Here is a 14,644-nt window from a genome sequence, read left to right on the forward strand (position 1 = left end):
AGTTTGACTCACTTTCCAAATGTATTGAAATGCAGTTAAAACTGAATCATAATCGAGATTTGAGGAGGTGTTGCGGGGAATTTTTGTTTGGCAAACCAGAATTCACGGGCCTTTCAGCACCGCTACGGCATGGTAAACCAACAGAGCGAAGCTTGACAAAGACCGAGAGAGTGAAGGAGGGGAAAGAGGCAGTAATGAATGGGTGTAAACAAAGAAGAAGAAGAAATGAACAATAGTAAGATGAAAGAAAAAAGATGAGCGACGGGGTATTAGGCTCTTGCATCATTTGCATTCTGTGTTTCACCTTGAAATTTCTTTTGTTGTCATTAAAATTAGGCTGAACTCTTGGGCCTGCCTATTTAAGATTTGCAATACATTTATGAATCATCGTTGTCGTTGTCATCATCTTAACTTTTTGTTTAAAAGAAAGAAGGGAATTTATTCTTTGTTGTCTGAAGTCACAAAAATGGGTCAGATTATAAAATTCCTGATGATCTTGCCCATATATGTTGTGTAGTGTTCCGTGTTTCTTTAGAAGATAAAATACGTCTTTGCTGAATTATTGGAGTTGATTAGAATTCAGATTTATTACTATTAGAATTAGTAAGTAGTCTACAAAATGCCCTGACCCAGGTTGTGCATTCTATTAAAACCCTTAATGTTACAGTTATCTAAACAGGAAATAAGGTTATGAAATATTCACTTTCATCTTGTTTTTGTGCTGTAGTGCTTTGTGCGTTGGCTCCACAAAAAAAAAGGGGGGGGGGACAGTTTGTATAAAAATTAACACAGAAATTACTCACGACACTACATCACTATTTTTCACCCTCATTTATTATGCCTCTCATTGTGCTAACACCCACTTATTACAGTCTACATGGCTTTTTGCTCAAGTTTAAGGTTTTTTTTTCTCTTCGACTTCTTTTGAAGTGAGGAAGCGGAGCAGCGTGCAGAGCAACATTCAAGCTGTGGAGATGCACTGTATGGAGAGAGTGAGTTAGACAGAGAGGATGGGGGAGGAGAAATGAAGAAAGGATAGCTTTTTCACCTCTGTCTGTTTCCTTTCACTTCATTTGTATGTTTCTTGCTCTATACATTGCTTCATGTGTTATTCAGCTAAGGTAAGAACTTGACATAATTTTGAGTATCTCTTGACACCTGATGCACTTTAATCTAAAATCCTGGTTTAGGATTGTGATTCAAGCAAGAAAAGCCTCTGTAGTGGCAGATTAAGATTGATTTTCCTCCAACTTTTAATGTTTATTCTGTGCTCAATTCACTGAAGAACCCAGAAATGTAAACGCTTCGTTTCATGATTAAAGTCAGCATTAAAACTACAGTCGTGAAAAGTACAGCTATTCTACCTAATCGAGGCTGAGATCTTAAATGAACATGCAGCAATCACTCTGTTTCTTAAGATTTAATGCAAAATGTACCATCAAGGCCTATTAGAGGTTACAACTTCAATACAAATACCTGGGTGTTGATTGCTGTGGTTCAGGAAGATTGTATCTTTTAAGTATAAAGAGCTCATTTGTTCTTCAAAGGCAACGCTGATTTAAAAGGCCTGAGGTTTTGTAAACTGAAATGCGTGAATTTTTTAAAAACTATCTCTTATTTTCTTTCAACTCAGCATTTTCTTCACTTAATCATACTATTAATAACATCCAAATGTAGAGCTTAAATGGTTAGGAAACATCAATTTTTAAAATTGATTTTAAACAATATATTTGGACTAGCTGTGAATGTGAAAAGAACAAATTCAGTTCTAATGGCGGCTCCATATTTTCTGCCAGTTACTGATGGACTGCATTTTGCTGCTGGTGCTAATGCCGGCTGTCCTTGCTGAGCGTAAGTACTGCATTCATCCTATATATTTATAAAGTCTGGGCAATGATCTGTGCTTCAACACTAAGTCACTAGAGCATTGAGTGAGAATAATCTGCATGTTCAGAGATGTATTCCATGATGGATTCTGCTTTACATCAAGGACACTTGAGTAAATCCACAGGGGTCGCAAAAACAGACGTTATCTGACTTTATATGTCAAGTAGAAGTCAGTTGGTGAAATGGGTGTGTTGTGTAGAGCTGCATTTAGCTTTAGACATGCTAACAAGTTTGAGAGTTTCTCAGACAGATACCAGTGTAGCCATCTGTTTCAACCTTTGGTAACATCTTTGAGTGCGATACCCAATATTCTGATAATATTAAGGCTCTAAAGATGGCTTTAGATGCATCAAGCCCTTCCTTATAGTATTCCAATTATAATAATTTCTTATCATTGAGTTTTAGACTGATTTTTTTATCAGCTTTTTAAAAGTGTGTTTGTTGTCCCTATTGCGTCTGAACTATAAATGTTGTCTCAAAAACCCAAAAGTGCATCAATATGCCTCAAATTCAAAAGACACTAATTCTGTAAGACACTGTTTCAAGTCCCATAAAACAATAATGTGTGTATATATTTAATGCAGGAAATTATTTCAGTTTAGCGCTTGCTTGACAATCCTATCCAATTCATGTATCTGCTTAAAAAACAGACGAGGAATTGTCCTATCTAAATGTGGCTTTAGATTTTATGAGTTAATACGAGTTTGTCATTTCAACTTGCCACTGGCTAATCATCATTATCAGCGCAGCTCAATCTAGATTTTGACTGCACACTCAAAAATCCTGCAAAGCCTGAGCTTGCACAGTGCAACAGTTTTCAAGCCACATTTTTTTTTTGGGGGGGGGTATAAAATGAAGCATGTCTTCAAGTGTAATCTGCAAAAATAGAAAGCGTGCATGTGAGCAAAGCCATACATGTTGATTTTATCCTATTTTATGACCAAACACTCTGTTTCATCTTCTAGTACACAGTATTCAGATAATATTAATACTCTAATTAGGCCTGGATGGATGGATATAGAGCCCTGTCTTATAATATACAGATGATATATTCTAAAACCCTATTTATGTTTATAGCTGTGCAAACCTCAATCATGTATCACATGATCATGTGTCACCTAATCATCAAGTAATGGTGGAAAAACTACAAAAACAGTGCCGACTGATTCAGTAATGCCTTTGGCTGTTTACAATCACAATCGCTACTACACTGTCTACAAGTTCTATGTCTGCATTGTCACTTTCTTCATTCGTATAAATGCAGTTAAAGTTATAGTGAAAACAGACACAACTTCAATAACCTTTTCCTTCAGGCCAAAAAGTGTCTATTTTATCTGTCTTTTTTTTCTTTTCATTTCTTACTATTGAACAGATCGATATTTTGCAGTTGCGGTACTTTTACTGTAGAAAAATTTCAAACATGATCTGCAAATTGTTTTTGTTATTCTGTCAGTGTACAAATGAGTTTCAAAGGGTTTAAAAGTGTTGTAATGATAAGTTGAGTTTCCACCACTCCCTCAACAGAGGTTCATCTGGGGACATCCAGGGGTCTGGGAAGCAGAACCTGGGGGCGGTCTGTTTTTGTTTTTATGTTTGTTGGTGAAAATGTAATAGCCCACTAATATCATCACTATTATATTTATGAGCGATCTACGGCTTCAGTTTACAGCCAGAATATTATCGTGTTGAATATTTGAATAAATATATTTTGTTCTTATAATAAATCTGTACAGATAGTGTCCATGGAAGTTACTTTATAGTTTAAAGGGTCCCTGGCCAGTTTTATAAAAGCTGATTTATGGTTGAATCGGGCGCTTTTATTAGTCTGTTAGTGATTATATGATATATTTCACAAGGATGTATTTCGGAAGATGATTTGTTGCCCATAGATAGTCTGCACAAACATTACTAGATGTAAATGATTTTGATTTTCAGAGTGTTTATAATCATGACTTTAGGGTTTTTTTTGTAGTTAAATATGCTGTCAACCTTAATATAGTCATTTTATAATATAGTCATGTCTGATCCATTTACTGGATTCTTTATCTTATCATAATGCAATCTATAATTTCTTATCATTGAGTTTTAGATCGATGTTTATTTTCTATCAGCAATTAAAATTGTGTCTACGTTGCGTCTGAACTACAAATGCATCAATATGCCTCATAAACTCAAACCGTACATTTTAAAATTAGTATATTTAAGTCCCATAAAGCAATATATTCAATACAATAGTGAATTAATTCAGTTTAATGTTTTCTTTATCACAACTGATGCTATACCTGCTTAAAAGCTGATTAGGAATCATCCTAGGGGTTATGTAACATTTTTAATATGAATAATATTCGTGGCCTGTTGTTAACTCTAAAATGACATTGACATTGCTATTAATACGAGTTTGTCTTTTCAACTTGCCACTGGCTAATCTTTATATTAACACAGCTCAATTGAGATTTTGAGCACGCTATCAAAAATCCTGCAAAGCCTGAGCTTGCACAGTGCAACGGTGTTCAAGCCACACTTTGGAAAAAAAAGAGAGAATAGAAATGCAAAATGAAGCATGTCTTCACATGCAATCTACAAAAACAGCAAGAGCGCATGTGAGTGTGTGAGCAAAGCCGCAAATGTTGATTTTTTTTCGTATGTCATGACCTAGCATTACAAATAGCACATGACCTAGTACTGTGATAGCATTCATATTTGAGTTTTCATGTATACGGCCAGTCAAAAGTTGGTTTTTGACATTAAAACATATCACTGACTGAATCTGATAGTGGGGATTGAGTTCTAAAAATAAATTCTAATCATTTCTATATATTTACACGTTTAAGTAGTGATGCGCTGTGATAGCGTTCATATTTGAGTTTTCACATACACTGCCAGTCAAAAGGGGCTTTTTAATGTTTTATTACAGTCTTCCCACTATTAATAAATAAATAAATAAATAAATAAATAAAAGAAACAAAAAAATATTCCATCAATTACCTAAATCTTTGTGTTTAAGGATTTATTATTTGTCCACTCACATATTCTAATAAGGAGTGCGTTATTAAAGATAATTGAACTCGATTAGTGTAACACTGTAAGTTCCTATAAAATCTGTCTTACAGTTAACATTAGAAAGTATTCATATCAACTGTAAGACAAATTTACAGTATGTTGTGTGCTCCAGGTGGTAATTGGTGTGATCCAGCCTTTTCCAGTAAGATGTAGAATTTTTTTTATGCAGTAAAATAAAACGTTGCAAATGTTTCATAGTTCATTTCTCACTTTGATTTTCTAATCCTAGAGGATTTAAATTGAATATGTCTTGGAGTTTCACCAATAATAAGAGATGATCAAAGATTTTTGACTCGCAGTACGCATTGTGAAGATGATTTTTTAAAACAAAATTATTTTTTACAGAATTTACTTTTAGTCATGTTGTACGTTTAAGTCACTTCCAACTCCAATCAAAGTGTAGAGCTGAGTAGTTGAGGGATGACGATTGCACAGTTGGCACAGCATTTACCTCTTGTATCATTTTTTGTTATTGTTTTTCCAACACTGAATCTTAAAACACACACACATATGCATTTAACCTTACGACAAATGTGTTAAACCATCTCAGACGACAATGTGTAATTTTTTTTAAAGTTTTCTTTGTTGACCAAGGCTGCATTTTATTCTTAAATGAGTAACAGAGTTGATCATAACCGGGTCAAGATTTTTAGCATCAAATTAGTAAAAACATAAAATGTGGTTAACTCGCATCCATATAATGGTGTGATTAGTGATTAACTTCATTCTCATTATTTAACATTAATATTTTAAATTCATAATTTACTTTTATATATATATATATATATATATATATATATATATATATATATATATATAAAAAATCATACACCAAATATATAAATTGGGTGGCAGAGTTGTACCGTCAAAGTGATTTTGTTACAATAAGGGGGAAAAATTGGAGAACTTCCCATATTACCATGATCTTGATGAAACGTTCAAATATGATTATTGCATGTGTATGTGTTCAAATAACAGCACTGAGTGAATGTTGTTGAAAACAGTGAAAATGTATGTTTTTTCATAATCTATAATAGAGGACTAAAGGATATTTCAAGCAAATGAATTAACACTTTTTTCTGCAAAAATGATAACATTTTTGAAATATTTAATGATTATATTTCAAGGAAAAGTGTAGTTATGGTGAGCTGGGACAGACAAAAGTGCTTTCGATAAAGTTCTATTAATGTTTTAAGTTTTTGTTTTTATCTGAAATCTATACAAGACTAAAAAGTTTGGACACCCCTTCTAATTCAATGGTTTTTGTTTATTTTTATGAATTACAAGTCACTTCATGGCTTAAAGTAATGATGGATGTTGTTTCTCTTTCCTTAGTTGAGTGATTCTTGACATAATATGGATTACGACAGATGTGGAATAGGGCTATTTACTATATTTTTATTGTTTATTATTTACTGTTTGATCTCGAACATATTAAGAAGGCAAGAAATTGCACTAATTAAATTTTGTTGAGGCCCAGCTGTTAATTGAAAGGCATTCCAGGTGATTACCTCATGCAGCTGGTTAAGATAATGCCAATAGTGTGTAAAGTGTCATCGAGGTAAACACTGGATATGCTGAAGAATCTAAAATATGAAACATATTTTGTTGTTTAACATTTTTTTGTTTACTACATAATACATATTCCACATTATTTCATAGTTTTGATGTCTTCAGTATTGTTCTACAATGTAGAAAATAGTCAACATACAACAAGAAAACCCTATGAATGAGTAGAGGTGGCCAAACTTTTGGCTGGTACTGTATTTGGATTGTTGAAACGTGCATTACATCTTTTCCTTAATATTACATACATATTTACAAATGTATTAAGAGCAGGATGCAAATAAGATAAGAAGACCTTTATTATCCCACAATGGGGAAATTTCCTACATACATTTTATGTATTTGCTAATTTGATGCTAAAAATCTCGACCCGGTTATGTTCAACCCTGTTACTCATTTAAGAACAAAATGCAGCCTTGGTCAGCAAAGAAAACTTGGAAAAAAAATACACATTGTCGTCTGAGATAGTTTAAGACACGTCTAAGGTTAAATGCATGTTTTTTTTTTAATTCAATGTTGGAAAAACAATAACAAAAAATGATACAAGAGGTAAATGCTGTGCCAACTATGTAATCGTCATCCCTCAACTACTCGGCTCTACACTTTGATTGGAGTTGGAAGTGACTTAAACATACAACATGAGTAATAAATAAATAAATAAATAAATAAATAAATATCTTTACAATGTGCACTGTGAGTTGAAAATCTTTGATCATCTCTTATTCTTGGTTAAACTCCAAGAAGTATCCAATTTAAATCCTCTAGGATTAGAAAATCAAAGTGAGAAATGAACTATGAAACATTTGCAACATTTTATTTTATTGCATTAAAAAAAAATGTCACCACAACTGTGGAATTACTCAGTGGGTCTCTGTCAGTACTGTAATCTGAATTGACAGTCTTTTGATCACTAACCCTTACAAAATACTGTGTGAAACAGTTCAGGTTTTGCCTCTCAATGGACTTGTAATATTTCATAACCTTACAGTCTCTGTGATTTCTGTTACAGATACAGAAAACATGACGGGCAGCACTTATCCTACTAGTCCAATGACTCCTACTTGTCCCACAACCACCTGTAAGCCCTGCGATGGGCCGTCGCCTCCTGTAGTGGGCAGGATAAAGATGAGATGGGAGAAGGCCAAACCATGTCAGGGCTACATACTCTTCTCCAAAAATTTTACAGAAAGCTCAAGGCATCTGTGTTTCAGTCATTATGATATTATAAGTACTCGTTTGGGTAATGAGATATGTGAGGAGAGGAGATGTGGAGAGTTCCTTGGCTTCAGGAAATTGGGTAGTCCTTTACCTGGTTATATGATCCATGAAAACCTAACTGCGACCGAGAGCAGCAAGTGCAAGGGAACCTTCCTTACTTGCAAAGGTGTGTGTGTGTGCGCGTGCACGCGTGTATGTGTAACATGCAATGACATTACAGAATCGTATTTCGAACACTGTATTTACAGTAACCTGCTGTTTTTCTGTTTCTCAGATGCAGACAGCAAAGAACTGTTGGCCTATAAAGTAGTAACAGGCTTGTTACTGACGCTGATCATTGCCGTCTTTCTCTGTCGATTTCTGCAGCCAACGTACATAGCTGTCCGCAAGAGATGTGAGTCACGGAAACTTTAATTATAATTTTTAATCCCTATTCAGTTATTCATCCTAAAGCATATTATTTAGGATCTACTAAAAATGCTTTAGTGAACTAGTAGAAATGCATCCTGCTGTGACCTATCAATGTGTCCTGGGAGTCTACACTGTAAAAATCATTCAGGTTCACTGTAAATACTGACTTTTATAGTGAAATTTGGTTTTAAGTTGTAAACGCCTTCATAATACATTCAGTGGACATTCAAAATTGCTTTGAAATATAGCATATGTCCTGGTACATATTTCAATTAGTGAATCACTTATTAGTGAAACTACTTAATAGAAGTTTTGATATGTTGGAGCAGCATCAACATATGCAACATGTGGTTAACTTGTCTTTATTTTTTAATTTACTGTAGTTTCACAGAAGCGGCAGAATCGTTGGGTTGGCCCAACACAGAGTCAGAGTGGTGAGTCATCTCTCTCTCTCTCATATATACACACACACACTCACATATCCTGACACATGAACATTTTCGCAGAGGTGAGAACATTCAAAATTTTTCACTCTTTTTTTTCTTTGATTTTTTTTTCTTCTTCAAGTGTCCTACCATAGAGGCAATCATCCCAATAACAATACAACGAAGAGGCAGTCCTATCCTGGTGAGTGTTTTTACACACACACACACACACACACAGAGAGAGAGAGAGAGAGAGAGAGACCTCTATTTAGTCCTTAGCCAAAGACTGATGACCAATTCAAACAGGTAAATTGTGTAACTGTGCACATATATACCACAAAAATATAATATTAAATCTCCAAGATCACAGTCCACTGTCCAGGACAATGCACAGATGCTGAATACATGGCTACGTTTTAGTGCTGTTTTTTATTTCTCTTGTGTGTGTGTGTGTGTGTGTGTGTGTGTGTGTGTGTGTGTGTGTGTGTGTGTGTGTATATATATGTGTGTGTGTGTTTGTGTGTGTGTGTGTGTGTTTTCTCCCCAGTTTACTAAAAATGCAATAATTGTAGGACATGAGAAATGTACAGTGCTGTACAAAAGTCTTTATTGCTGATAGATGATTTGAGTATCATATGTCATATAACCTTTATGTTCTCTGCATTAGTATATCAGCAAAATAGACATTTCCTGACGTTTCTTTTCCAGAAAAGGGTTAATAGAGGATTTTTTATATGCCATTAATGAAAACACATTAAGTAAGATCACTATTAATATAAAGATGAACTTTGTAGGTATATAGTCCAGTGTAGTTACATTAAACAAATCAGAAAGGGCCAAAAGTTCACCACAGGTTCAGGGTTTTTTTTCTCCTGCTGTACATTTCATGATTTTTGAGAGCTTTAGTAGCCATAAAGAAGTGCAGACAAATCATAAGGTTAAACTAGGCAGTATAATTTTGCAAACCTAAGCAAACTGACGGTGCAAACTGCATCTGGGAGTAAGCCGTCGTTATCAGAGTTGGTAGGAGTATGCAAGAGTACACAGATTCCTTACTCAAATTATAGTACAGTTGTTCTTTACTTGAATTAAAGTGCATTTTAATTCAGAATTCAAAATTAAACCGTTGAATTTGCTGACAGAATATTTACCGTGATTCTGACCAAGGAACCAAGGAGCGTCTGCAAATGTTTTTGCAAATGCAAACTAGTTAATTAATGACAGTTACAGGTGCGTCCCAAATGGTTCAAATGTTAGCGAGCATGATAACACTGACAGCACAAACTAGACTGCATGCTAATAGATCACTGTCAATGCAAACAGGTTACATAAATATGGATTATACTTATCCAGATTTCAGAAAACACAAGGGCTTTTCTCAGTCGGTTTTCAGTGTATACCATCTTTATGCTTGCTTGGGGGTGTACAGATAACCAACCACACATGAAATAGAGAAATTTACATCATGGATTCATTAGAGCCGCTGGTCTTGTTCTTACAACAAATCAACTGCTAGAAGTTTTCCAGAAATATGTTGATTATAAAGTATCCAGTCTATTTTTTTCTTGAAATGTAGTGAATAATTGTCAAGTGAAAGAAGATCATAAATACAAGTACTACAAAATATATAGTACCAGTCAAAAGTTTGTACACCCTTACTCATTCATAGGTTTTTCTGTATTTTGACTATTTTCTACATTGTAGAACAATATTGAAGACATCAAAATTATGAAATAACATATATGTAGTAAACAAAGTGTTAAAAAACAAAATGTTTCACATTTTAGATTCTTCAAAGTGGCCACTGTTTACCTTAATGATGCTTTGCACACTGTTGGCATTATCTTAAGCAGCTTCATGAGGTAGTCACCTGGAATGCTTTTAGTGCAATTTCTTGCCTTCTTAATGTGTCCGAGATCAAACAGTAAATAGTATATAATAAAAATACAGTAAATAGCTCTATTCCACAACTGTAGTAATCCATATATTATTATGTCAAGAACCGCTCAACTAAGGAAAGAGAAACGACATCCAACATTACTTTAAGACATGACTTTTAATTAATAAAAATAAAAGGAAAAAAAACACTGAATTAGAAGGTGTGTCTAAACGTTTGACTGGTACTGTATGTAGCCTACAGTAATTTGAGTATACAGGTCAGCTATTTTTAATGATTTCACATCTTATCCATTTTGACATTTACCTAAATTCTGTTCACTTACACACACTGGCACTTTGATACAATTAGTTTTTTGTGTGTTGCCAGGTTTGGATAGTCTTATGGTTTACCCCAGCAGAGAGCCTTCGTCGAACAGGAACAGTGACTACGACTCGTATGGCGGTTAATCTCCTCTCGTACAGTGTAGGAGTTTGTGAAAATACTTCTTTTGAAGGCTCTGATGTTACGTGAAGATCAACATGGTATTCATAACAGCCAGTCTGAGATTAAATTTTGGCAAATTTCAAAATAATGTATAGTATTAGCCAGACTTACTTCATCTGTACCCACACGTTCAATCACTATTAATTTTTTTAATTCATAAATTTGCTACTAATTTATTTGTTTTCACATATTTGATTTGTTATAATACATAAATGTATAATGTTTCTGAAAACTTGTCCCACATGGCATACTAAAGAGTATTGTTTATTTATTGGTTTGCTTTTTTGACCTGAGACTGATTCATAAACCTAACAAAATTGTTCTTTATCTGCTTGTTTTTACTCTGAATTATTACTAGTCTGTTATTTTTCCTTGTACTGTTATGTTATTTAGGTTGTATCTGTTTTGATTTGAATGAATTTGTTCTATTATAGACATTGAATATGTAATGTAATATAGTTTCAATGAAGCGTTTAAACAACTATTTGGTAATGCTTTACTTTAAGGTTCTTGTAACTAACATTATTTACTGCATTAGTTAACATAAACATTAATGCATTAATAAACAAAGTGAGTTAGCATGTGTATTGATTGAGTTCAACTGTTAATGAAATACACTTGCATTGACTGTTTCAAAATAAGAGAAAAATATGTCCATATAAATGAATAAAAATGTAATTATAAGCATGATGCTGTATGTTGATAGCTTCCTGAACTCCAGGTGTAAATATCAGAACTTGCTTTTTAGCCTCAGTTCAAAATGTTACCAGATGAACATCAAACATGAACATAATTAAGGCGTTGGTTCGTTTTCTTCAGTGTGGGATTTGTTTTAGTCCCCGATGTTATGAACATGGATTTATTCATGTGTTAACTATTTGGCTTATTTAGTGTTTAAGCTATTAAGTGTTAATTATTTTAGTAACTACTACTGGTTTATTTACTAATGTGTTGCATAATGTCAGTTAAGTGGACCTTAATGTAAAGCATAATCATGATGTCTTATAAATAAAGCTTGATGAATCTGTGTCTCTCTCTCTCTCTCTGTCGCTCTGTGTGTGTGTGCGTGTGTGTGTGTGAGAGAGAGAGAGAGAGAGAGAGAAAGCATGATTCCCACTGTGTGAATTTGGTTGGAGATGGTGGTGGGGAGGGGAGTGTGACAGCAGGTGATGATGGGAGACAGGCAGAGAGGAATATGAATGCACAGCTTTGCAGCGCTGTGGTTTCCTGTCATGTTTGGACTAACTTCCTGTTTGTGTTATTTCTGTCGTTCATTCTTTCTCTTGCTCTAAAAATATGGCAGGTTCTTCATCTGCTTCTTTCAGAATGCAGGCATTTCACTCACCATTTATTTTCTCTCAGTCCATTATTTTCTCTTTCATGTCTTCCTTCCTTTCTTTCTAATAATGTTGTGTATTATTGGGTAGGATTTTCCTGATTTTCACCTTACTCTTTTCCATCCTTAGCTTAGCCAACTAAATGATTTTTGTTGACATTATTGATCAAAAGCATTATGAATACTGAAACATTTAAGACTAATGCACCTGTGAGATAGGCATGTTTGGTTAAGAATATTTGTACTAGATAACTGTAACTGTATGTGCGTCAGCATCTTTCCCATATATCTGTTTATATGTGTATTTGATCATATACAGATTTTTTTTTTTTTTTGCTGCAGATGCACATAGACAGCTGACGTGTACATGACGTATAAAAAGGCATGGGAAAGCAGTTTACATTGTGGGTGCTGGAATTTTAAGCAGCATACATGTGATGTACGCATTATTATTATTATTATTATTATTATAGCTGTAACCTTATATACTTTAAATTATAATTATATTATATATAATTATTGATAATTATAGATTTAAATAATATAAAAAGACATCGAAAAGTATTTTTGATTCCTTACTGACTATTTCAAGACCTTTTAGAGTAAAGAAGGCTGTCATGTGTATATATTCAAATGACATATATGATGGTAGTGCTATCTAATTTCAAATCAATTAGGAAACTGAAAAAAAAATGTTGAAATGTGTGCGGTGACTAAATGTCTTAAATTGTAAAACATCAAGAATTATGTTAAATGTTTTGAAAAATACTTGGAGAAATTGGTGTGTATATATCTCATCTCATCATCTCTAGTTGCTTTATCCTTCTACAGGGTCGCAGGCAAGCTGGAGCCTATCCCAGCTGACTACGGGCGAAAGGCGGGGTACACCCTGGACAAGTCGCCAGGTCATCACAGGGCTGGCACATAGACACAGACAACCATTCACACTCACATTCACACCTACGGTCAATTTAGAGTCACCAGTTAACCTAACCTGCATGTCTTTGGACTGTGGGGGAAACCGGAGCACCCGGAGGAAACCCACGCGGACATGGGGAGAACATGCAAACTCCGCACAGAAAGGCCCTCGCCGGCCCCGGGGCTCGAACCCAGGACCTTCTTGCTGTGAGGCGACAGCGCTAACCACTACACCACCGTGCCGCCCCGATATATATACAGGGCTCGAAATTCGCGGTGGTCCGGTCGCCTGAGGCGACTTAATTTGTCATTTGGCGGGTAATTCCTGTCACTAGGCAGCCTGGCTGGCTAGTTGAAAATAAAAAATATATATGAAGCGAAGATTCAGACTAGGACTGTGCGATATATCTCCGAAAATTCTGTGTGAGATACATATAATTATTATATCGTAACTATCGAGTATTTTATGGTCATCTGCCGACTTGCGTTTGTTTCGTGTTTGTTGCGTTTGTTTAAAACCTTTTCCGGTGGTTTTCTCCCTGTCCCTCAGGCAGTAACGTGAGAGGCTGCCTAAGGGTAAAAAAAAACAATAACGTCACACACTCGCCAACCAATCCCGGGTGACATCTCGGTGCTGAAAGGAACTTGCGGGAAGATTTTCTGGTTTCGGTTTACAGCGCTGACTCAGTTCGTACAATCGCTGGTGTTGCATAGGCTACCGTGTAAACTCTGTCAATTTCAGTGACAAATTAAAAATGGAAGTGGACGAATTGGTTCCTAAAAGAACTAGTAAGGGGTCAGTCATCTGGCATTTTTTGGGACATCGCGAGGAGGACGTAGAACAGCAAATGCCGGTTTATAAAGTGTGCAAAAAAAACCCAGTATCAAAATACTCGGGTCTTGAAATAAATGCACATTAGTCATGAACAATGGTAACTACTCTCTTTTGTGTTATTTTTGACAGAAGTAAAATTCATACATGAACAAATTTTGGCTAGTTGATTTTTTGTTTGGCAAGTTACTTTGGAAGGTAACTAGTCCGGCTGGCTGGTGAAAAAATATATGAATTTCGAGCCCTGATACACACACACACACACACATATATATATATATATATATATATATATATATATAAAGTTTTTCCACGAAATCAAGTCGTACATGAGCTGATAGCCAAGGAGGTGCGTAGCACTGAGTTGGCTATAGGCCATGTATGACAAGATTGAGTGGAATAACTGTTTTATTATATCCACATTCACTGGATTTTAAGAAACAGAGCACTTTTATCTTTATTTTTTGCAAATCCGATAAATAAAAACTTTATATAAAACATCTGACAAAAGCATTTCCACTTAGAATGTAAACAAACCAGCTAAATGACAGTAGCAATTTGTGAAAAAGTCTATAATAATAATAATAATATCTCATCTCATCTTCTCT

General features: G+C 34.7%; 1 protein-coding gene across 1 annotated transcript; it reads left to right on the plus strand.

The window, feature by feature from the left end:
- The first annotated feature begins 935 nt into the window (after positions 1–935).
- LOC132888763 (T-cell surface glycoprotein CD5) lies at positions 936–12,755 on the plus strand. The gene is made up of 7 exons (XM_060924858.1): positions 936–1,121; positions 1,797–1,851; positions 7,523–7,897; positions 8,006–8,125; positions 8,526–8,576; positions 8,710–8,769; positions 10,834–12,755. The coding sequence occupies exons 1-7, from the start codon at positions 1,104–1,106 to the stop codon at positions 10,911–10,913; spliced, it is 759 nt and encodes a 252-aa protein (XP_060780841.1). The 5' UTR covers positions 936–1,103; the 3' UTR covers positions 10,914–12,755.
- Positions 12,756–14,644: the final 1,889 nt, after the last annotated feature.

Source organism: Neoarius graeffei, chromosome 7 (genome assembly GCF_027579695.1).
Source record: "Neoarius graeffei isolate fNeoGra1 chromosome 7, fNeoGra1.pri, whole genome shotgun sequence".
NCBI classification, from domain to species: Eukaryota; Metazoa; Chordata; class Actinopteri; order Siluriformes; family Ariidae; genus Neoarius; species Neoarius graeffei.

What these genes read in the sequence shown, in the direction of transcription:
- LOC132888763 (XM_060924858.1), top strand. An exon ending in CCCAACACAGAGTCAGAGTG is followed by an intron (nt 8,577 to 8,709) that starts GTGAGTCATCTC and finishes TTCTTCTTCAAG; the next exon opens with TGTCCTACCATAGAGGCAAT. An exon ending in GAAGAGGCAGTCCTATCCTG is followed by an intron (nt 8,770 to 10,833) that starts GTGAGTGTTTTT and finishes GTGTGTTGCCAG; the next exon opens with GTTTGGATAGTCTTATGGTT.